The sequence below is a fragment of the Manis pentadactyla genome, chromosome 3, assembly GCF_030020395.1.
Source record: "Manis pentadactyla isolate mManPen7 chromosome 3, mManPen7.hap1, whole genome shotgun sequence".
Lineage (NCBI taxonomy): Eukaryota > Metazoa > Chordata > Mammalia > Pholidota > Manidae > Manis > Manis pentadactyla.
Window position 1 is genome coordinate 74,060,329 of NC_080021.1, and position 25,699 is coordinate 74,086,027.

The window sequence follows — 25,699 nt, forward strand, 5'->3', positions numbered from 1 at the left end:
AAAGTCAATTAGAAGAAATATTAGCCTAGTTTCTACAATTTGGAGTAATCAAAAGATGCCATTAGACATTTGCTTAATTCCTTTGGAGTTAAAAAGACAGTATAACTTGAGTTCTCAACATAACTTATTCTTCAGCTTCTTTAAATGTAGCAAATGAGGTGGGTTTTCATATTTACATTCTGAATGTATTCCTAGGGAGGAAAAATGGAGCAGCAACTGCCAAAGAAGCAGCAATAACTTATTAACTGTGCCCATGGTGGTCTTAAAGTATGGCATGAATAACAGCCTTAGAGACTTCCAAAGATGCACAAAGTTCTCCAAGTGGGAGCAGTAGGGACACCAGGAGAACCTACAGAAGTATTTCAAACAGCTATTTACGTGTTCAAAGAGAGAATATAATCAACAGGGTCGCAACTGTGAAGTTAATAAATGGGTCTGAGGTCCTATCACAAGGGACTGGTACATGTTTTTTAAAGAAGTCACTCAATCCCACATCTTTTCCCTTTTACAGTTTCTTGAATAGTAATAAATTTACGTCCCAAAGGTTTTCAGGGTGAGAATCATATTGTCTGTCATTTCTTCAATAATAATAAAAATGATGATATTGATGGCAATTATGAGAACCACTATCCTTTATATGCATCATCTTATATAATATGCATTTCATCTTAAACAATCCACTAAAATCAGTGCCATATTTTCCTCATTTTTGCAGGAAAGGAAACTGAGGCTACAAGAGATTACGTAAATGCAGACACTTCTGGTCACCTACCCACAGTCATCCCCGACTCCCCAATACATGTGCACATTCCTTAAAAACAATACAACCATTTTTCTCCAGGTCAAGAAGATCTGGAGAGAATCAGGACCCTCCAGACTACAGTGACAAACGCATGATGTGCAGCTGTTTGACAGATGAAACAAAGTGAAGGAAAATTCAGGAGGACAGCATCGAGAATCCCCATACAGGCCAGATGTGTGGTGGTTCATGCCCATCACAATCTACACTGTTAGTTAGTGAAAATGGCTAGGCTTAATAATGGTTAGTTAATAAGGCTGGTTAGGTTATTCCCTGGAACAACAAATAGAGATGTTGTGGAAATTAACCTGAATCTAGTTTTTGGGAAAAATATTCATGATTTTAGAATGGATATTTTGGGCAAAAATTAAGGTATATGGAGGCTTCTGTTAATTTATCTAAGTAGTAATTCTGAGAAATGCCTCCATGAACTAGCAGGAGATGGAGAGCTCTAGAAAGTATATAAACTGGTACATATAGACAAGGATTTTCTTATGAAATGGGGTCCAACCTGGAAGGCTGGTAGAGGTGCTTTCATTTGCTAAGGGTGCCTAACTCTGCTCTACTTTTCAGAAGAGATTTCCTACATATTGGAAGAGAGGATAGGCTGTGGCTAACCAGGGAGATGGTACCAGACTTTGAGGAGGTAAATAGGAGACCAACAAAAAATCTTTAGGATCATCTATCCTTTTAATGACCTAGAATCCTTGGTTGGCTGCTCACAGCATTTGAATGGGTAATGGAATGAGTGACCAGGACTATTATATCCATATTTTTAACCTTGCACCCAAAGACATGAAGGAAAAACAACAACAACAACCTTTACATGGACATTGATATTAGAAAAGCAGTTACAATAAGCAGTTCACAAAATTAGCAGTGAAGGGAAATCAGGCGCGTATGGAACATTTTCTTAAATTACTTCACAGGGGTGTTTTGAAGTTATCTGAGTTACCATATATGATGTGCTTAACACAATGCTAAGCACCCAACAACCACTTATTACTATCATTATTGTCAAAGCTGGTCCTGTTTTTGTATTTCGCAGAGACTCAGCATGGTTAAACAACTAGCCTAAAGGCCCACAGTTTAATAAATGCTAAAGACAAGATTCGAATGAAAGACTTATGGATTGAAATTCAGTCTTCTTTCAACACACTATAATGCCAATTCCATAGAACAAATTTCTTCTGGTCTAATTTATTCCAAATAAGTTTATATGGAAGAAAAGAAAAGAGAATTTCTACCCAGTGAAACAAAATTATGATTTAAAATGGTCATTCAGGTTACAAGACACAAAATGCTATGGGTTGAAAAATGCTATGCTACACTTATTATTCACAACTATTTTATTGGTAAAATTTGCATTTTAAAATTACTTTATAATCCACATGTTGCAGAAGATAACTGGGCTCTGATTTAGTACTTTTTGCTGTCTTAAAAATTGGTGGTGAAATGTGATTAATAGCACAAATATTAAAGGTAGATGTTAGTGCATTTGTGTGGAACTCAGCATTAGATTGTCATTTCTTTTTCCTGAATACACTTGCCAGTGTGAGAAAATGGTGACAAGTTCTAATTATAAGGTTATTATAGTGTAGAACAAAGAGTAACAACCTCTGGAGGTTCTGGAGAAAATCCTTCAGAGATTTTTGCTGCTTAGCTGAATCACAAATTCTTTGTTACCATATGGACTTCAATGGAATCTAACAATTCTAAAAGTCTCTGTGCTAGCCAAGGCAAATTTTCTAAGATCTAAACCACAAATGCTGGTGGAGGACTATTACGTTACTTAGAAGATTTGACACTATCATACAAGAAGAGAATAAGTTAGCACAAACAGAGTTGATAATGAAAAATCTAAAAAAAATAAGTACAACTTTTTGTAATTATACAGCCAAGTTCCTTCTCTATGATTTCTACAAGTGAAAACTGTGCTGGTTATAAGAAAAATGTTTAAGAAACTCTAGCTAGAGTCAACTAGGGTAAATGCCAACTACATTAACTAGAAACTTAACCCAAGGTGCTCTTAATTTGGGTGGCAATCAATTTAGTTTTGCAGGCATCACAGTGAAAATCATGTGCTCTGCCGATCTTGCTTCTAGACTGATAGAAATAACATGTGCATTATGTTGCATTAAGAAAATTCTCTTCTGTCTGATTAGGATTTAAGATGGGAGTCATTGCACTGATGTGCTTAGTTATTAGCAAATGTGTGCTCCACTTACACGTATAAGGATTTCGTTCTTTGTCAAACCTTTTTTCCAGAACCAGTATTCAAGCAGATAGTAACTTGCCATTCATGTATGTCATATTAACATCTTAGTGAACCCCTTTTCCCACTTAAATACAAGAGTGTTCAGAACTATTTTCACTTAACATTTGGGGCTGTGCTCACTGTGACATTAGGCTTTTTTAAACTGGGTGTGAGGATATGCTGGAAGTTGAACTCCAGTAGAGCTTAACAAACTAAAACATAAAGCCACCGTTTTGGAGTTCCATTATATTAACCCACTCCTAAGAGCATTCTATCTGAAAGGTAACCAAACTAATATTTGATCAGTATTCCATGTACAATGTTACTAAGATTACTTATATATATAATCATATGTAGTCACAGTAACTACTTAGTGTACTCTCTTTTTTACTGAAGTATAGTTGATATACAATATTATATTGGTTTCAAATATACAACATAGTGATTCAACAGTTATATACATTATTAATTCTTCAACCAACTAGTGTAGTTACTGTATTTTAAAGTGTACTTTAAAAGCATAATAAACTTACCTTAGAGAGCCCACCGACTTCCAAATAAAAGCAGATAATGAACACATTCCAGGTGACCCAGAGGGCAGTCCATACTGTATACTAGAGAGAAAGTGTGGGGAGAGGGAAAAAGAGAAGAAAAATGTGTAGATGAAAGGCATGTATACTAAATAAATCAATAATAAAAATGTCAATAAGTCTGTCTTCTGGGAAGAAACAGGGCATGCTCAGAAGCGTGTTCCTTATGTGGTCTCCTAAGATCTCCAGAAATTAAAAATCCAATATTTTCTACTGCTTTCAGTAGAGGGCAATAAAGCTAGATTTATTTTTAGAGTGCTTTGCTGACTTGGAGATGCAAGTTAAATCCATGTTCTGATTTGACTTCTGTTTTCTGAATATTTGCTTTTCCTGGGAATGCAATCAGGCAAATTTTCTTTGGGTTAGCTATCAGCCCTCTCTCATCTAATTCTTAGGTAACTTTTAAACAGTCAAATTTTATGGAATGCTACTCAAAACCCAGGACTTCCCTATCCTTGAATGAAGATTGTGTTTGAAAATGGATGTATGGAGTAAAATTAACAACTTTCCTCTGTTGGGTTACTGTATCAAGAGTGGAGTGTGTGCCTCTAATATAATCATACACTACAATCTGCTCATAGAAAGTATTCGTTAGATCACACAAATTGACAAACAGGATTAAGAATGAACAAATGAACAACAGATTTCCATAATGGAAACTATCTTCCCACCACATCATCCAATCAAATCTAAACACGCTAGCCTAACTGATAATTGGTTTTATTCATGTATTATATATTAGGAAATCCCTTCCTCGAGAGTATTAGCTTGAATTCAGGTAGCCTTTGATCAAGAAGCTTCAATGGAGAGGGTCTCAGGGCTCAACGCATCCAGTTATTGAAAAAGAAACTGAAGCCTGGAAAACTGACATACACATTAGCTTGCATGACCAAGGATGGAACTCACTCTGAGAACACAATTAACAGATCAAATACATGGTTTGGTCATTCATTTTCCTTTACCATAGAAATCTATGAATTCTTAATTTCATAAGTCAGCACACTAATTAAAATTTTGCTTTCTAGCAGTGATGATAATCATTATATGCTCTTGTCAAATTAAAATAAATTTTGAAATCATTTCATTAGCTTTTCCTATGCTGTGTCAAATAAAAGCATTTATGAATTTCAAACACTGTGTAAAATATCCATGTTACTATTAAAAACCTTATCAGAAGTTTTTGACTATTTGTTAAAAGAAACTTATTACTGTTCTTTTCTTTACATTTTGTATCTCTCTGTCATTTATGATATTTTAAAGGCTTTCAAAATAACCTCATGTAGTTGTGTAGTTCTAGAACTGGTTACATCTGATGTCACATCATATATCTTTTTTTTCTTTCTGGAAAGGAGGTTTTGCTTTTGCTTTGTTTAATTTTGTTTTCCAAGAATAATAAAATTATAGTAATGAGTAAAACTCCAGAATCATTGGAAATTTAGAGAAGTTGGCAAATATGTTAGAATGTTGATGTAAGTTTAAATGTATATTGAGGCTTTTGATATTTGCAAATATTGTTGATACTGCTATCTTCTGTTAGTGAAGCTTCTAGTCTGAGTGGACTTAGACAGTTTTGAAAATGTGCCGAATGCATTGAAACACACTTTCTGAACCACAAAATATTCCCATGAATTTTGAAAACAGCTAAACTACATCATCAATGTACACTTTTTGCAAACTGATTGAGTCACAATAACCACATCAAATTTTAAAGCTATTGCTTGTAAGAGGGCATCTGGTACCTGCTATTTTTTATTCTAATTTAATCTAATTATGAGTTTATTTAAATGAGAGAGCAGTGCAGACCACTAAGTTATGAGAAAACATCCGGTGATAAAGGTTAAGGGAAGGACATAAAATAAAGCAAGATTAAAGTAAGGAAATGAATTGAATTAAATGCAAACCTTTACAACCTATAGTTATAACAAATGCATAATAAAACAAATTGATTTAAAAATCATAGCTGAAGCTCAGTGATTGAAGCATATCCAGGATCTCTCACAAATTGTGTCATTGATGCTACTTCTGAACTTGCAAAGAGAATTACCAGGCTAAGTAGACTCCAGTGGTCAGCTGCTAAATTCTTAACAATAAAGAGTCATTACTGTGATGCTTTCCATGTTCCTGGTACTGTGTCAAGCACTTTGCACAGATCAGGTCATCACACTAAAAATTGAGGCAGAGAGGTAATCATTTGATGAACTAGGTAGTATCAGCCTTGGGATAGGAATTGCAATAGTTTGCCCCCAGAGCTGGAATGCTTAAGCATTACATGACAGGCTTTATTCTAAAAGATCTTCACAAATGGACTATGGGTTAATTTGCAAGTTAACACTACACCAAATTTTGCAATTTATCAAGTGACCAGTCAACAAATTATCTATTTACCAAAAATTTATTTCATTTATATATATTCTACAACTGGCAATGTTCTTTGAATAACAATTCCTTTTATATTTTGCAACTAATGTGTTATGCATGATATAAATATCATGTTCTTTTTATAAAGCAATATTGTAAGTATCTTTCTTCCAATACATTACTTTGTTAAGAATAAAGGACATTTGTATGATTGAATTTTGGATTGTTAGGGGATGAAAGCTATATACTTCAGTGTGCACCTGAGACTCAAAGTCTGTGCACAGAGATAAAAGGGGAAGAAATTTCTAGCAATACAAACCCATCCATACACATTTACCTAGGCAAGAAGTATTAGGACAACATAAGTCATCTTTTTGACATAGGTTATTTTATTTATAATTCAATTGAAACAAGAATAAAAAATGAGATAAGACTCAATTTTTGGTTATCACAAAGCATGCATACATGCTCTATATCCACATAAATATATTTGCAGTGTGGAAGAGTTAACTTCCCAATGTAAAATAAAAATATTACTCTGTATTATTGTCTATCTATCTATCTATCTACCTATTTATTTATCCTACTTTGGTTATGCTCAGTTCACATATTTTAAATCCTAATTTACATAGACAAGGACTATAAAGATGAAAAAACATGTTGATGAATTCTATGTAACTTCCTGAGTATCTCCTAGTTTTGCATGGATATTTCAGATTTTTAAGAGTGAAATTAATTTTAGAAGGCTTGCTGTCTATTTCTTCTTCACTGAGCAATTAGTCTATAACATGAATTATTTTTACTTCCTGAGCTTATTTTCCAGTTACCAGAAAGGCCATTTATTCATTCATTCACTCACATGTATATCAATCAGATACAATATTATGCACAATATGTTAGACTTATAAAAAAAATAGGTAGGTTTCTTGCTTGTTCATTGTTCCAATGTTTTCTGGAGTTCAGTATTCATGTCCAGAAGAACTTTAAGAGCAATGTACTATCCTTTTATTTTAATGGTTAAAAGAAGCAGAGTGAAAGGGAAAAAAAATAAGACATATTAAACTTTCAATCATTTATCAAGAACTTACTCTGTGTTAGGTTATGCTAAGCAAACCACATGTATTATATAATTCTCAAAAATGATCAGAGTTAGGTTTTTACAAATGAAGTAATTATTATACAAATAAAGCAAATAAATGTCTGAAGTCTTCACAGCCGATAATTGGTTGAAAGTGAATTTAAATGTGAGACCAACTCAATGGAAACTGGATGCTCTTAACAGTCATGCTGAGCAGTAGCTCAGGAAGGAGGTTAAGAATGACCTACTAGGGAAATTTCCCTACACAAGAATTCAAATTGGAGCAAATTCCTGTTCTTTGCACATGAGCATTTGCATAAAAGTCCGATTAACTAAACTGTGGATGTAGCAAATTTACTTGGCTTTTTTTTGTTAATTTTAAGACAGTTTTTGAGTTAATTATAATTCCAAAGTTCCTATTTATTCAAAAATTTAAATTAGCTAATGCTTCTGCATTTAAATTAATTTGAAACAGCTTGATTAAATTGTTGCCTATGAAATAATAAAGATTGAAATAGTTCTAAGGCAGAATCTCATTTTGGAATTTATAAGTAAGATTTCAAAATATTTGATTAAGAGTAAACAGATGGGAGTAAAGAGCTGACTCTTGAGCAGTACTTTATGAATGGTAAGTATGATTTCAAAGCCTATGCTTGGCTCTATTTTGACTATAGAAACACAAAAGATACATTCAAATCCTACAACCAAACTCTTAATATATATACCTTGACTTGCAGCTTAGCCAAAATATATTTTAATAGTAAAAGAGTACCATATGATAAAGTTGTCTTTGTGATCTAAAATTAAGCTAAGTACCTAACCGGCAGAGCTAGTATCCAGAGGGAAATTATTACTCTTCCATTTTGTGACTTGGGTGCATTTTTCTAATAGCCTTTGCTGTGGGACCTCCTCATTACAATGGAAGGAGCTCTCAAAATTATATTTCTTAGAAAAAATTAGATGAGGAGTAAGTCAGTAATGGTAGGTGTAGGCAAAACAGCACATATTATTTTATCATGTAATCCTCAGCTGAGTTCAGATGCAGATAAGCAAGCAGTAGGCCAGTTTCTGTTGCTGAATGATTGTTGACATGTTCTGAGATAAGAAATCACTGTTCAGACTGTCCTGTAAAATAATTTCATACAATAACCTTTCATTCATATGGCATTTGTACATTCAGTATTAAGCATCTTTAAAGCCCCATGCGTACTGGGCTAGGCCCAAAATATAGCAACAGATGGGCACAATGCACAATCTGCCTTCCAGGAGAACACTGCTGATGGAGCCAGAAGGGCCTAGAAGCATGCAGTGCAGCCATGCAGAATGCTAGGATGGCAAGAGTCACCAGCACCTATGGGAGCAGAGTAGGAAGGCACTTATCCCAAGGTAAGGGGGAGGCTGGGGAAGGCTCTTAAGAGTGACCACTCAGTTGAAGGATTATTGAGAATTTTCCAAATGGGTAAGGAGAATAGGGCATTCCAGGGAATGGGTAGAGTGGGTGCTAACTCGGGAGGCAAGAACCAGCGTGTCATCTTTGGAAAACACAAACCATTCAGTATGGCTGGGTTGAGGAAGGAGAAAGTGAGGAGGCAGATTTGCAAGGAGAGATAAGTAAAGAAGCTATTTTATAAGCTTTGATTTCCACTTTCAGGATTTGAAGTTTGCCTATAGACACTGGAGAGCCTGTTCTCCATGGTTTTTTTCCTCAGTACTTTCAGAAGGGTCATTAATTCTTTGATATAAATTGCGGTAATTCTACTGTGTTGCCAGAAATGGCAATGGCTTACCGTCTGTGTTTTGGGTGCTCCAAAATATATTACTTTTGAAATGGATGAAATTTAATTGGCATTATTGGTGATTATTTCAGCCAATAAAGGAACCTAATACTAAGAACAGTGCAGGTGAGTTGGGGAGAAATCGCCTGCAATCCAAAAGCTTTTTCTGCTCATGAGAAATCAGTAGGATTTCTAACCTAGGTTTCCTCTTACTGCCATTGAAAGTTGGTGCCTCCTGAAACACACCTTGACTGAGGTGACATATGCTATATTCATTTTCAAGCTTTTTATACCAGAATGAATCCCAAGCCACCAGTGGTAGTTTCTAACCAAAGCATTCATGAGAACAACTCAGGGACAAACTCCTGTGGTGTGATAAGTGATGCAGCTACCTTCCCAATAAAGTGATCATCCCAGTAAAGGCATCTTTTGTGAACATATTTCCCATGCTCATGGATTCATGATTCTTCAAGCATTTCTCCCAAACAGACAATGTATATGTTATATGTTGATATAACATGCTATAACAAGAGGTAATTTGGAATCCCACACAGTTAACAATATTCTATAATCATCTGAGGAGGTGGGGTAGGATCATTTCCAGTATCAAAATTTATACTGACAATGACATCATGTCATCTAGAATCTGGTAGTGGAAACAAAGCATAGATTATGATAAAGTAACTTCATAAACCTAATAACAATGGAGGTGAGGCTGACACATTTTCACTTCTACCACTTACAATTTAGGTTCCTTGAGTAAGGCACTTAATCTTTCCTTAATTCTCTCCTAGTCTGTAGAATTAGAGAGGCTAATATGTACCCATAGAACATTCGTGAAGGTTAAACCCAGTGACATGTTTGGCAGGGAAAGCTTTCCCATCCATTCATTGCTTTCTTTCTCTCCCATTCCTGGGAGAGGGTCTTGAATAAAATAGCAAATAAAATGATCAGATCTGGTTGGCATATGCATTAAAAGGAAAATCAAGATGGGCAAAAACATGGATTGTTCTCTTATAGATGTTTTTCTTTTGAAGATTCTGGAAGATCTAAATCTGCCTCTTCCACACATAGGAGGGAGAAGGGAGAGAAGGAAGTGGAGGAAAAAGACACCAGAAAAAAAAAAACTGATGCCAGTTCTGTCATAAATAGGCTTTGGACTGGTAGGCAGCCAGATGGGAAAAACAATGAACACATATTTATTAAAAGAGCCCATTACACTCTGTGTTCTTAAAGAACTCTTTGCCTGCGGGGGCAGACATAAACAGGAACAAAGTATAACACATGCTCAGGACACAGAGCAAGGAGTGATTAACTGTTTGGGTGCATGGGAGAAGTGTGAGCAAAGGACTGAGGAAGGGCTGCTGGAGCTGGAGCATAACCCCCAAGCGGGACTCGGGGGAGCGGCTACTGGATGGGAGGAGTGGGGGCTGACGGGCGCCAACTTTCTGCTCTCCCACAGCTCTGAAGCCGGCTCAGGCCGTCCCCAGGCCTCCGCCCCACTGCTCTACTCAGTCTGCTTTCACTGCCATTTCATCACCTCCTGGGACCCTGACCCTGTGCCTCCCCACTCCTTAGAGTGGAGAGCAGGGACACTAATTACATTCTTTCCTACTGATCCAGCCCCAGGACAGTATAGTGAGTCCTCAATAAATACTTAATGAGTGACTGGGAACTACTGTTACGGCCATCCTACTACGTGCTCTGGAGGCCTTCCACTCAGAAGACCCTTGGTCCCCTCTTGATGGTGAATCCACACCTATGCTGTGGACTTCAGCTCCGTGATCACTGGGGCAGGGCCAGGTCAGTCTCCCCATTGTGTATCTCCTGCCCAACGTGCTCCTTTGTAAAATTTGCTACAGTTGCAGCTGAACACTTAGGTGGGTGGTTATCTGATCAAGGTACACCTGTCTCACTAGACTGGGAAGGCAGAGAATACCTGTCTGTATTTGCTCACCAATGTACCCCATACTTAACACAATGCCAGATTCATAGCAGAAACCCAGTAAAGAGGGTTTGAATGAGTTAGTAAATGAAAAAATGAAGGAAGTTAAGAAAGAAAAAAGGGAAGAAGGGAGAGAGGAAAGGGAGAAGAAAGGAAGGAAGGGAGGAAGAGAGGAAGAACAGATTAAGTGTGAGACTTGAGTTTGGCAGGCCACGAATGTTCTTAGACTTTATCCTGCTAATAGTAAGTGTTTTAAGCCAGTGACTTAGGAAAAGTGCACAGGACACACTGGACAGGAAGGAGGCTGAAAGCAAACGCTGGTCCTTAAGCAGGAAGGAGAGGCCAGAAGCTCAACCAGGGCAGAAGCTGTGTGAAGAAGGTGTAGGGCTAATATTTAGACGGTAAAAGCAATAGGAGAGATAATGTCGCTAATGTAATACCCACAGCTTCATTCCATGGCAGCCACTGGTTTCATAGCCACCTGGTATTTTGTGCTTCACCAGAGCACCAACATCATAAAATAAAATGTCTGTTGGCATAAAAGTGCTCTGTCTTCATACCAACAAACTAGAATGTAGAATCCAATAATAGTTGATATTAGGCATATTAAAGCATCTGAAACTGCAAGATCAATTCCATGAAACACCTTTCTAATAGTTTATACAGTGGCTTGGCAGAGATTATCTTTCAGAGTCGAAAAGTAAAGCAGGATTTATTAAGCCTCTGCAGCCTGCTGAGTGACAAAAAACGCTCCGAGCACCCAGGGGCAACTCTTTTTGAGTGCAGAGTCCCTGCTGCGGCCCAGTTATCTTCAGCTCCATGATATGCAGAAGATACAATAATGCCAATTTTGAGATTCAAACTAAAGAATTCATGCATGTTGACAGACATGATTGAATTAAATCAAAATTGAAAGGTGTGTGTGTGTATGAGTCTATGGTTTTCTTCTATGGAGGCAATGTCCCTGCATTCAAGAAAATACTCACTGATCCTAATGAACACTGTATATTTATTCAGGCTCAAAGTACATTTTAGAGTATGGGGCTCCTGTTTACCATTACTTGTATGTACTTTTTATTTCTCACAACCTACTTGTACATGTAGCCTAAAATATTGCTTTTTTAATAAAAAAGAAAACTAATCACTGTGAGTAATTTCCATTCAGTTGTGAGGCACAGCAGACACTTCATGAAGCTGTCCTACCATGGAGGGTGTGCTGACCATGCCTGGCATAGTTTGGAGAATGGATTTATTCTTAAAATTTATCTTTACAAAATGGACAAATGTTCAGCGATATCCAGTGTGAAGTACATTAGTGGAGGGCATCAAATGCCCTTTAGTACATGCATTTGTAATGTTGTAAATAATTAAAATTAAATTATATTATTATTATCAGTTAGCAAACAGTTATGGCTAGATAAGTTTGGTTTTTAGGTTTAGTGACATACACCATTGAAATGACAGTTAATGCGCATTATATTTCATCATAACATCAGACCATAACCAGACCTACTCTATCCAAACCCCATTTTAAATTTCCTTGTGAAACTAGAATTCAGTTACACTGTGAGTCCCACTGTGCCTCTCAGACATACAATCATGATGCCTAACATCCACTGAGTTCTGTCTTTTCCACAGAAAATTGCCTCTTAACAGAATTCAGTACGTGAAGGCTAGAACAGCAATGCCACATCATAACAGAGGCAGCACTTAAATTACATTATTAATCTTCTTATATCAAATGTGTAGTGTTTCTACAAAGAGACATGGTAAAAATAGGACTTACCACCACAATGTATCGAGGTCTGTACTGAATGGTTCCAAACAAACCCAATATGACGACTATTATATGTAGAAAATTTCCAAGAATAGGTGCCCACTGGAAGCCAAGGAAGTCAAAGATCTGCCTCTCTAATGCTGAGAGCTACAACAAAGCAGAGAGAGAGGCCGTTAGCAGCTCAGCCAAGCCCAAATCTTTATTTCACAGCTAGAGAAGTCTGCATATTCAATTTCCACCTCCCTCATAGACATCATTATCCATGTGATGCCTATTCTGTGTATGTTTTATGCAACTTCTCTCAGCAAATATGCTAAGATAACTTTGTGTATTATGACTGCAAGTATACAACGGTTTTAACCTAACTGGAAAGTAGAGATATACTCCTTTCATCATTTTCTATAGCAGCAAATGCAGGCAGATATTTTGTGACATCATACTCTATAACATTAATTCATCTTATTTTTTTAGTAGAATGATTGCCTTCATGTACCACACTTGGGATAATAACTACAGGCTTGCAATGCTAAAACTGGTATCTTTTGGAAACAAACAAAGGAACATCCCTACTTAGACCTGCCTTCCTATGTGAAACATAAATTCCCAAGTCTTCTGTTTGTTTCTTTCTTTTCATTAGACAGTCATTGGTGATAGTGGCTAATCACTTTTTCAAAATGAAGCTTAATGATTAACTTACTACGGGTTCAAGGCCCTGATGTGAAACTACAGCTAAAGTCTCTGAAACATATTTTATTGAGATCAGAAACCTACATTAAAATTTGTCTTAGTTTAGGTAAAATCCTTTTTGAATACTGAAAAATTACAGGGCCATAACACTTTTAGACAAGTCATCGTTTATTATATATGCAATATACAACTACATTTTAAACAATTATAAATGTATTAAAATATACACTTACATCATTCATGATGAAACAGGTGAATTTCATATGGTTCAGTGAGTGCTAACGATGTCATTATCATGTACAAATGATGTTTATCACGTTCTGTATCTAAACATTTTATAATTCCACCTGCTGTATTTGGACACTAATCTTATACAGTTCAACCATTTTTCTAGATTTACTTTGATAAAATAGTAATTCTAATAAAATGATCCAATGATTAGTCATGCTCATGGAACCAGAGTTGGCATATTTGAAATGAAAATGGCACCCCAGGTATTTTTCTAGTTGCGTGGCAGGTGTACAGCTTTAATTTCCTTGGACATAAAGAAATGTCCTGCATCCAATAAGCTGAATTTACCTTGGTTAAAATTCACCTTCACCAAGCTGTGGAGGAGAAGAGAAATGAGCGAATGCCCAAAGACAGCCACACCAGAGCCACATTCATTTCATGGGTATTTCCTGACCATCAAGTGATTTGTCACCATCCCCTGTACTCACGAATGGGAAGATGCACAGAAATGGCTAAAGCACAAGATCATCAGGGCAAGGTAAGAAGCAGCACCAAGTTTTCAATCCCCTGCTTGTCTCTGCTTTTCTGACTCTAATTAGGTCCCAGGAACCTTCCCCTAAAAATGCAGCATTTTATTTATCATCCCATCAGTGATGTAAATATGCAGTTTTTAAATGTCCAAACAGGATGGATGTGCTCAGATAAAAAAGAAACCCTGAAGAGCAGCTGCAGGCAATTTATTCTGAAAAGCAACCCTAGTTTAAAGCTGTCGCGCATCACAAAAACCTTCAAAGTGAACTTTTCAAACAGAGAAAAACCCATTTTCTCTTTTGCCAGAAGATGCCTGGATAGCATTCTCTTTTATGATATTAAAGAAAACACACATAATGAAAGAGAACCAAATTAACACCACTTACCAGAAAATTTTCATCCTTTATTGAAAACACTATATTTCTCTATTATTAATATTTATTCTGATAATTTACTTAAAAATGGGTTTACAATGGTCTTAAATAAGAGCAAAAATAAAAAGATCATAAAAAATTGAAACAGGTAGGGTATCATATCAAGTATCAGGTGAGAGTTTGCAATAATGGCTATACAAACCATGAAAACTAGATTACTGTATTTTAAAAAATCAACTAAAATAACAAAAATCCCTTAAAAAATAAACAAAATACTGCTACATTTTTTACTTAATTGTTTTATCTAATTTCCATGTTTAGCTACCTAGTCATTCTTTCATAGGCAAATATCTTGCGTTTAAATGTCGTAATTTCTAGGGACACAACTTTTTGCCTTAGAGCTTGACATTAATAATGACCCAGAGCCACTAAATGAAATTAAATGATAACCAGGTTGCTTTGTTAACTCAGAAAGAGTATGAATATATTTTAGAAATATCTGTCAAATTGTTTTTTGTCAATGGTGTGATGGTGTAGGTTTGGAGGTGCACATTGAGTCACACATCTTACCAACTTCATGGTCAGTGACCTCAGATTGGGAATTAGACATCAGCCTTTATGGGAATACTTATAACATGGACTTTGGGAAATGATAAAAATCAGGGTTTTGTTTATCTGTTAAGAGAGCCTATCATTAAACATTTCCCTGCATCTCACTGAATTCAGTACCTAAAAAGCAGTGGTTCTGGCTCAGGAGAGCAGCGCAAGGAAATGATCAAATGTGCAGTGCACAGTCCCAGTGAGAGGAGGAGGCTGGAGGGCTCACAGAAGGTATCTGCGGAGACACCACAGCAAAGAAGAGAATGAATGAGACATTTGAAGAGCCTGAGGTTTAAATAAAGGTTTAAATAAAGAGATTTCAAGAAATATAAAAGCAAGGAGACACTACAGAGAAAGCAAAACCAGCTAGTTGCCAGTTTAAAACAACAGGAAGCAGAGGACAAAAACAAACAAACAAAAAATGGAATCATTTATAAGTAGAAGGTAACATAGCTGTAACTCTGCAATCTGTAACACTGTGATGAGGAGTATGCTTCTTTTCCTAGGAAGTTAAAAAAAGGTAATCAGCATCCTAATAAAAAGGAAGGAAAGAAGGGATGGAAGGAGGGAGGGATGGAAGAATAGAAGGAAGGAAGGGAGACAATTCAGCCATGCAAGAAAAACTCAGTTCAAAGAATCCAGGGAAATTAAAATGGGGAGTGATTTTGAAAGTAAATATGAGAAGCCATTGGACACTTTTATTGAGTGGCATTAGGGATGGGAACATCGGAGCTATGGGAAAGAAATGTAATCCTAGCTCATACTTAGGGTTGCATGAAAAATATTCCACACTCATTATAATGTACATGTTGCTAACTGGATTGTAAGTTTCAGAATCAAATTGTAGAAAGCTTGAAAATCTTCATTATGGTTAATGAACAAAGTGTAAGTATGATTCAACCACATATGGTATTGTTGGACAGCTACTTCTGGGGAGGTCACTCCTTGCACACTAGGTGAAACCTCAACCTGGGTGGCAGAGCATTCTTGACTCTGAACTAGAAAAAAATCACTGAGCAGGTCGGACAAATGAAGGTAAAGAAGGAATTCATTAAAGTGAGAATAGCAGTGAATAGGCAGCAGCTGTTTAGGCAGCAGAGAGCAAGAAGAACAGAGGGAAGAAAGGGAAGCTTATTGAACTCCTGTTCAGCATTGGGAAAATCTCTTGCCAATTCCTAAAATCAGGGTCACCTGACATCAAGTGTCTGCTTGAATCTGCACAGCATGGACACTAAGCCACTAAGACCGCAGGTTTTGGGGAGCCACAGAACACTGGAGTGAGATTATGTTCTGAGAACTTCCCAAAGGCAAAAAAGGAGGTTTTCAGGCAGGCTACTAAAGAGCATGATCAGACAGCTGTAGTCCTGTCTGGGTCACCCAGGCAACAGGAACTTGCAAGCCCAAATCAGAGCTCTCAGTAGCCCCTCCTTACTTATCTGAAGTAGGACAGAGAGAGTGAAGACTTGTGCTTAAGTATGGAAAATAAAATGAAATAGCAAAGTAACAAAGACACTTACCACTGGAAGAGTGCAGAGACAAAATGCAATAAGTTGATAAGTGAGATGTCTTTATTTAAGGCAGAAAGTACACATTCAAAGAAAGGGGAGTGCAGGCAACTTCAGAGAGGAGACACACTTAAGGGCTTAGGATTCTGTCTTTTAAGGCTTTCAAGAATGGGGCAAAGGGTGGAGGATGGTGGTGTGTAGGCTTGACATTCGATTTCATAATGTCTCTCTCTGTGGAGATACATTATGTCACCCTCCACCATCAGTCCTCTAGATAATTCTGTAAGATAAAATTAACACATGAAATTTACTGATCCTGTTCTTTTCCAAAATAGTGGTTACCCTCATGCACTGTGAACATAGCAGTTATGCCTTAAGATAGGCTGTTGGCTGATTACCAAAGAATATGTTAGGAATCTTACCTCCTAACTCCCTGGTTTTTAAAATGGAATCTTAGCCTTAAAATGGAATCTCTTCTGTTCTTACTATACTGTATATATCTCAGCATTTTCATTGTATGCAGGAAAAATTAATCTTGATGCTTTTCACATATCCCTGCCCTACCTCAGTATGTCTAACAGAGGTTGTGAGAGGTTGAATGTTCTGTGCCTAAAAATCGTGTGCATGCAGCAAGGGCAGTAGCCGGGTTGTAAAATTATTCCTACAGTGTCAGACTTCTTTTCTTTGATTTCCTGAGTGTGTACTTTCTGCTTTAAATAAAGACATCTCACTTCTCAACTTACTGCATTTTGTCTCTGCACTCTTCCAGTGATAAGCGTCTTTGTTACTTTGTTATTGCATTTTATTTTCCGTACTTAAGCACAAGTCTTCACTCTCTCTGTCCTACTTTAGGTAAGTAGCCAACTTCAAAGTGGAAATGTTTCCTATAAAACTTTGAACCATGAACCACACTCCACATTAACCACACACACTCCCAATAGCTCAAGAAGAAGAGTCCCTGCTTTGTTGTTTTATGCCAAAGCAATGTAGACAAGGACAAATAGGTGCACCTTTAAAATACAGTAACTTTCTTATTGATCCCTTATTATGTTTAATGCTTCACATGAAATTTTGCATAATTGCTCAGAATTATTACTAATTATGAAAATTAATTTACACTGATTTGAAGAGTTATAAAAGTTCCAGCTGACCAAATATTTCCTGGGCCTTTACTAGGCTGGGTCTACACAATAAGCTTCTGCCCAAACAGAAGCTGGGTAAGAATGCTCATTCTTCAGGAGCCAGTACCCTTGGAGATTCAACTTCACAGTAAGAAAAGTGAGCTGCCTTTTGCTCTCATTCCCCTTAGGCTTCTCCTCTGCTCACTAGAGACAGACTCAATAAAAAAGACCCAAACAGGGTTACTTATGTTGGCAGAATAATAAGAAAGCATTTGTTCAAAAGACAGTGAAATTAAAGCTATTGTCTCATTGATAGTCTCTTCTGTATAACCTCTAGCCTAGGAATACATGTATTAAGTATTTTTTAACCATGAAGGTTCAATTCCTTCCTGAAAATGAGAATTCAGAAGCTCTAATTAACAGTCTTACCAGCTAAATTGATATATATCCCAAGTCATTTCACATAAGTTCTGGGTTACTGGAGTAGATTTATCTATGTCTGGAAAGTTCATGCAGCCCCCTGCCCCACCACTCAGCATTCTTGCTTCCTTTGTTCTACAATCTCAGGACTATTCAAGTCCTCAAGGGCTTTTCATGCTTGAAACTGATGATACCCAACCTTTGTGTCTGCAAACCTGGCTTAGGCCAAATTACTTTCTCATATTTTAAGTTACAACTTGTGAATTTTATTTATTCATAGCTCTGAAAATAGAGAATAGAGAAAAGGATCAATAGCATGTATGTCACTATTCTACTTCCTAAAGACATGACACAGAGTGTTCTAGTAACTTGGAGATTTACCAGTAGGTTAAAGTAGGTGCTATTCTAGAGAAGTTTCTATGTGTCTGTAGACAAGTAACCATGGTGTAGGATGCACACACACTTCAGTGGATTCAGGAACTCTAGATCTGGCGTGCTTATGGTTTGGTTCATCCTCTGAAGACAGTAACAATGTTAAGGACTTTACAGTCTCTGCATAACTTTTTATCTTTGGTAGGGGTTCGATGGCAAAGGCTGTTCCAGTGAATCCAGAAGCCAATCATTTAGCGAAATGAATAAAGTCAAATCAAGTTTAATCCTTTGCCTGTTGCTTGATCTTTAGTAGAATATGCAGTGGGCTGAATGATCACAAGGGCCTCAGCAGCTTAGAAGAGGGGGATCCACGAATGCTCAGAGGAAGAGTATTTTCCATAATGCCCAGCATGACTGAATTTTCCTTGAACCAGTTTCACTAGGTGAAACAACTGTCTCCTAAATATTCGAAAAGTCTTCTTGAATTCTGTCTATGCGTTTTGACTCCCTATATCTCAAAGTCAAATGGGCACCTCCTGCTCTTACAATTCAATAATAAAGATGTAAACTACTTGGTTGAGTAAACAATACTGGAGACTGGAAGACAGGTACGTTATGTTGCAAATCTGTTGTTTGAAGAAATATGGAACTGTGGGTAACATATCAAGGAAATTTTCCTGTTAAAAAAGTAGATATTATACCACAAATGACATGACAGATTTATGGAGGCTGATGAGATGAAAGAGTATATGTGAAGGACATTTACATACCACAAATTCACTCAGGAAAGTTCTTTAGTGTATTTGGTGCACTGACTCTGCCTATCAACTGATAGGGAGACAACTATTTAACCAAAGTCTCAATATGTCAGAGAATAAGCCTGTGGACTGAAGAAGTGCTCAAAAGCCTAAATGAATAATAATACTATGGATATGACATTATTTAACATTTTAATATTTTCATATCTATTAATTTAATTAGATGCTAACAAAATAGGTTAAACATCATTATCCCTATTGAATAAGTGAAGAAACTCAGAACTATCCACTAATTAGCATCAGAGATGAGGCTAGCATGTTTATGTCCTGACCCTATATTCCTTCTTCCATACTGCTCTGAAATCGTTCAGTAAAATGCACATTGTTTAAAAAGGTTAGATTCTGAAATATTGTTCATCACAAGAGTTAGAAATACCACAGGACACATAGTGGTGTGTTTCATGGTTTAGTCCTCTGTCCTCCTATTCCACCCAGTTCTAAGTGGGGCAAGCCTTCTCTCTGTCCTTCCGAGGAAACAAGGTGCTCCTGTCAGAAACTGACAGGCTGTGCTATCTTAGTCAAGCTTCAGCTTCTTCATCAAAAGTTGATAATAATAAGCTTTGCCTTGTAGATACTTTGCTATGCATGTTGAGCACAGAGGTGCCAATCAGTAAGTGCCAATGGTAGTGTATTCATTTCCCATTGCTGTTTCAATGCTCTAATAAATCACTATGAACTTAACAGACATTTATTGTTTTCCATAATTCAGAAGTCCAAAATGGGTCTCGCTGTGCCCAAATCAAAGTGTTAGTGAGACTGCATTCTTTCTGGAGGCTCTCAGGCAGATTTCCTTTGTTGACTTTTCCAGCTTCTGGGAGCTGCCACATTCCTTGGCCACCTTCCTTCCTTTGTATTATAATTCAAAATTTGTGATGCAGATATTAGGATTTTGATGTAAATAAATTTAGTTTTAACTCCACTAAAGTATCTGTAAGACTTTACTATTAGTAAAATAAGGCATAATGGAAGGGAAAAGATAAAAAGGGAAGGGAAAAGTTCAATACATCCCAGTAATACCCTATTTGAAATGAAAACATTCTGAATAAGTCTTTATCCTTTGCCTAGATAAAATCGCTTTCATGTTAATGAGGAAGATCACTTGAGCTATGTCTAGTGATAGCACTACTTAGCACTCTTGTAGCAATTTTGCAGAAGAGGTGGCTATTGAATGGGGTTCCCAAAGAATGGTGAAAAGTTTTCATGCAAAGAATGGTGGAGGCAGAACAACTACAGCAAGAGGCAGAGCTGAGCATTCCGGTGTTGGAAAATGTTTGATGTGCTTGAGACAAATGAATTAAAAAATATTCAATTTAAGTTCCTGTATTAGTTCCAAGTTCAGTTATTAAATTTAAGTTCACTTTTAGGAATTTATCTTAATTGGGCAAATGTAAAGGCAACATTGTGTGGTATTAGACAAATACAGACTCTTGGGCTAGACAGGCTGATTTCAAATCCTAACTTAGTTTCATGATCCTTTACCTTAAATTCTCTGCACCTAGGCTTCTCATTTGTGAAATGACAGAACCTATTTCACTGTACTTTTGCACACTAAATGAGGTAATATACATAAGGCACTTAAATCTGTGACTGTTGCACACACACACACACACACATAATATACACATATATGTGTGTTTGTATTATATGTATACATGTTTGTTCTTACATAAGTATGTTCACAAAAAATTATGTTCATAATGAGGGGGGATTGGAAACTAAGTATCTGATATGATAAGATATTAAAAGCATATGATGATATATCCATAAAATGAAATACTACATACCCTTACAAAATAATGTAGATCAATATATATTGATATAAAAAAACTGATCATAATATATTATGTGGAACAAAATCATGTGTATGTATAATGGATTCTATTTGATAACAATAAATTTATATCTATTTAATCAACAAATATTTGAGATCTTTTTAAGTGTATGAAATGCTTGTATAGTTCTGCATAAAAATTAGGTGTTTGTGTGTGTGTGTAGAAATATACATTAAATACATTTATCTAAATTATATTGAGTGGAATTTGGGTTGTTTAAAAATTATTACTGTTCTAATTTGTCTAAAATTTTAATCAAACTTGGATTACAGGTGTTAATAAAAAGATCTGCTGTGCGTGTGTGCGTACACATGTGTGCTTGTCTATGGGTGTGTCTTACCTCAATCCATAGTAGTAGATTTTACATCTTGTATAATATAACAGACATTCTGAAACAAAATATCAAGCAATGCTTAATCCTATTATGTGTGCCATAGTGTGGTCTATTTCATTAACAATGCAAGCCTAAGCCAACTAAATTGATTTCCAACCAGTGGGTCAAGAATTGTAGTTTGCAAAGCACTGGTGTAGAGCATATGCTAGCGAAGGTGCTTCATAAGGGGAAGATGAAGACCAAGGTGAGCTTGGTCAAAGAGTTTGAGATTTACCTCCAGGAGTTAGGAAGCCAATCAAAGAACTCCTCATACACCAAGGAGCTTCATAAACAGTATTACGCTTTGGAAACCATCGGTCAGAGGTTTGGGAGTGTTCTCATCATGTTTTGTAACAGTAGCGAGGAAGTAATGGGGTGAAAGATCAGACCTATACTGAAGGGAGGTAAATGGTGGAAGCTATTGCAATCATCACATGAGAGAAGATGTGGGAACCTGAACTGAGACAGTGGCCAAGGGAAGTGAAAACAGGGACAGCATGGAAATATTCAAGAACTAGAATCTCATGGCCAATTTCACGTGAGAGGTGAAGGATGAACCCGGTCAAAGGGGCTGACAGCTTCACTCCGACCAAAGAAAACATGCTGGGTGGATACTGTTACAATCACCGAGAGCTGGAGGAAAAGTAGTTTTGAAGCTAAAGTGTTTGAATCCCTTAAAGAAGGTTTTGTACAGCATCAAATTACATATTCCAGTGATGGGCTTTCCCTGCTCTTTTATTTTAAAGGCAAAGTAAAACCCAGTCCACCTTGATAATGCCTCAAAGCAAGAAGCTGTGAACTTCCTAGCTAAGCTCGATATAGGTATGGAGACCCTTTCATCTTTATCAGTATGCACACAAAAAGCCAAGTACTTTTCAATTTAGGTTAAGCCAAATATAATTAGAACGCTTGAAATAATAGGTAAGGACTGGGCAAAAAAATCACGTAAGGAACCTAAAGCCTACTAAAAATAACTTTTGGGTTACTTAATTGTTCGGGATTATTCTAATCACTAGTCTCCTCACACCTACCCAGTTAGTTTATCTAAACCTGCAAAGTTTCAAGCTGTGGGTTTAATTATGGGAAATAAGGTTCTTTTAATTAACTTTTAAAATATTTCCTTTGGCAGCACACATTTTTAAAGAGTGTGACATTTTACCAAGAGAGTGTCAAGAGAAGGGTTTTCATACTTGTTTTCTAGCACTGCAAACAATGATATGAATAAAAGACAAACAATACTGTAGAGAAGATGGGAAGAATACTGCCATTCCTCCTTTAACACTGAGACAATGATATTCTGGGTAAGAATTTCGCAAAAGTTAGGCAGAAGGGAATAATCTGTTACATTTCTTCTAACAGGTCTCTTAGTGTCTAATGAGGGTGATTTCATCATCTGATTCAGCTTCAAGTATTATTTCCCTGCCAGAAATTAACCCACAGCCAACACCTTCAATTCTGTCAACCAGAAGCTGACGTTAAGAAATGCAGTTCCCATCCATGAAGAGCTCAAACCCAGAATATGGCAGCTACTTTAGCACAAGCCCAAACTGACAATTTGTTACAGAACAGTGGCTGGAGATTGCAATTCAGTTCTCCAGCAGAGCCATAATGGGTGCAAGACCCTCAAATTGAACCCGTAGTCTGGGTGACCAATACCAGCCCACAAGCAGCTGGCAGGAACATGTCTGCCATGGTATTTAAGACTTCCATGAGGTTTTACTTAAATGGCAACCCAGGATAAGAAGACAGGAGAGAAGAGAGACAGAAAACTTTTATGGGCAATAAGTTTCTTTAAGGGCTTTTTTTTTGGTAGTGGAGAACATCTGCAATAATTCCTTTTTGAAAGAAACCCTTTAAAGTATACATTTTCAGTAAGAGCTAGATTTTTTTTTTTGGAAATAAAATGCTTCTTCTATAGAAAAAACTAGAACATGTCCAAGTGTTTATGCTATAGAGAAGTCATTCTCATCTGAAAACTAGAATGTACAGTAAACTTTTAAGTAATAAACAGTTAATGGTGTTAAAGTGGGGCATACCGTTACCTGTATATTTTCCTTTTCTCTCCACCTTTCTCTTGCGAATCTAAATGCATTCTGCAGCAGCTGCTTGGGTGTCCTGTTGCTGTTCATAGCCTAGGCAGGGTGCTGGTAATGCAGTAAACTGCTTACCAAAAATGGAATATATCCTTGATTCTAGAAATACTGAAAACTAAACAATGTTTGACGGGTTTCTTGTGTTAACTTGCATTTCAGTTTCTTCTTTGCAGTTATCCTAACCAATATCTATGACCTAATCTGGTGAAATGATCTTCATTAACTTGTTATATGTGTCTTTATTCTTTAGCATCTCAGGGGACAAACTGAATTAACCAGTTTTTAATCATGCTCATACTTTTTGAACATTAAAATGTTTCTCAAAGGACCAGTGAAGTTTGGTCAGCCTCATAGTTTACAGTTTTTTAGATTGTAAATGTATAAACAGACTAAATAAAAGAGATCCTATCGGATGATCTGTCTTCTGGGTCCTTCATGGGGGACAAGGGTTGAGTGAATGCTCATTTTAGGAGTTCTGATGCAGCTACGCTCATCACACAGAGATACCCTGTCAACAACCTGAGCTTTCATCTCAGCCATGCTCACTCCCTTGCTTTCAGTGTGGATCCTTATTTGCAAAGGCCTTTATAGGGGGAATGCTTTTTCTCACAGTCTATGTACAATATATATACACTTCCTGTTTCATACTGTAGCCTAAAGTGATTTCAGTGTTACAGAACATATTTATGGTGCTTTGACCTATGTTTCAGAGAGCTTGATATTTTAAAATAAAAGAAGGGCTAATTTTTATTACAAACCTATTTCCATTTCTGATAAAGTTAAGGGAAGAAGAAAGAACTAATACTTGCCCATCACCTATGGTATGCAAGACATTAAATGTAGTACCTCATTAAATCCTAATTTTAAAAAATGAGAAAGAGGGTGTTTTTACCCTCCAACGAGATTTAAAAAGCACCTAACACACTCCAGGGACAAAATAAGTGAGTACTGAAACCAGGATAAGGACATAGGTCAGTCAGACTCTGGAGTCCAGAGTTTTGATACCACAGTATGGTCTTTAAACCTTGAAGATTAATTTCTACATGACTTAAATATTTTATAAAAATATGTGTATGGTTTATAAACTGCATCTGTAGACATCTTCTCATGTGTGCCTCTTTCATGGATTTCTGATCTGTGGTAGCAAGGTTATAGGAACAAATTTAAAAAAACACATATTTTTCTCCTGCAGAAAGATGGAATAGACATACTAAGTACGTTTGGAAACCTCAGACATCATGTTTAAAACAACATGAGAACACTGAAGTGGGAGAGAAGAAGGCAGTGCAGCCAGCAACCTGAGGAATAATGAGGTGGTGATTTTCCTGGGTTTTCTTTTTGCTGTTCCTAGGTTGGAACTGATGAAGCTGGTAATTCAGAAATGTCAATGGGTGCAAACAAAAAAAGTACCCCTAAATGTGCTCTTCCTAGCCAGGGGACCAGGAAAAGAGCAGCCTACTAAGGAGAAAACTTTTGGGCAATAATCACCTACTCCAGTTAATACTACAGAAAAAAACAATGGCTACTTCCTCACTGATGCCAAGAAAGGCTGAGTATGGAGCCTAGCATTCCACCCCAGTGAGGACGTGAAATGGCAAGGATGGTGTCAGAGAAATCCAAAATAAGGAGCTAAGACATTCATCCTGCCAGCCAACAACGAGTCCACTCCTCTTCCATAGTGCAGAGGGGGTCACATGAGGAGCATGAACTTGCACTCTCGCCTGGCACTAATGAAACATGCTCTCTCACCACTGGGGTATAAGATGAAGACCAGTGGAGAGCTGAGACTTTCACTGTCACCCAGACGTAATGAGCCTCTTTGCACCATGGTGTCAAGGGAGACGTTTGGAGAGATGAAACTCCCATTCACACCCAGCAGTAATGAGGAGCCCCCCACCTCAGGTGTCAGTACTGTCTCAGTAGAGAATCTGTACTTCTATCTCCACCTGGCAGTAACATGGTGTCACATCCTCTTCTCTTGCTAAAGTGGTGTCAGGAAAAAAGAGAGTTAAAACAGAAGATTTAAACAAAATCCAGAGTCTCAAATATACTACAAATCTCCAGGTTTCAATCAATGTCACTTGTTATACTAAGAATCAGGAAGGTCCTCAAACTAAATGAAGAAAGATAAACAATAGATCTCAATGCCAAGAGGAGAACCAT

General features: G+C 36.9%; 1 protein-coding gene across 2 annotated transcripts in view; it reads right to left on the bottom strand.

Annotated features, from left to right (window-relative positions):
- The window catches only part of NKAIN3 (sodium/potassium transporting ATPase interacting 3), a 617,710-nt gene that overhangs the window by 289,098 nt on the left and 302,913 nt on the right, over window positions 1–25,699 (bottom strand). For both annotated transcript variants that reach the window (XM_036907519.2, XM_057498035.1), the window contains exons 2-3: window positions 12,589–12,726; window positions 3,590–3,670 (exon numbers count right to left, since the gene is read on the bottom strand). In XM_036907519.2, the coding sequence (XP_036763414.1) occupies window positions 3,590–3,670; window positions 12,589–12,726 (219 nt within the window). The remainder of the gene's footprint in view (window positions 1–3,589; window positions 3,671–12,588; window positions 12,727–25,699) is intronic.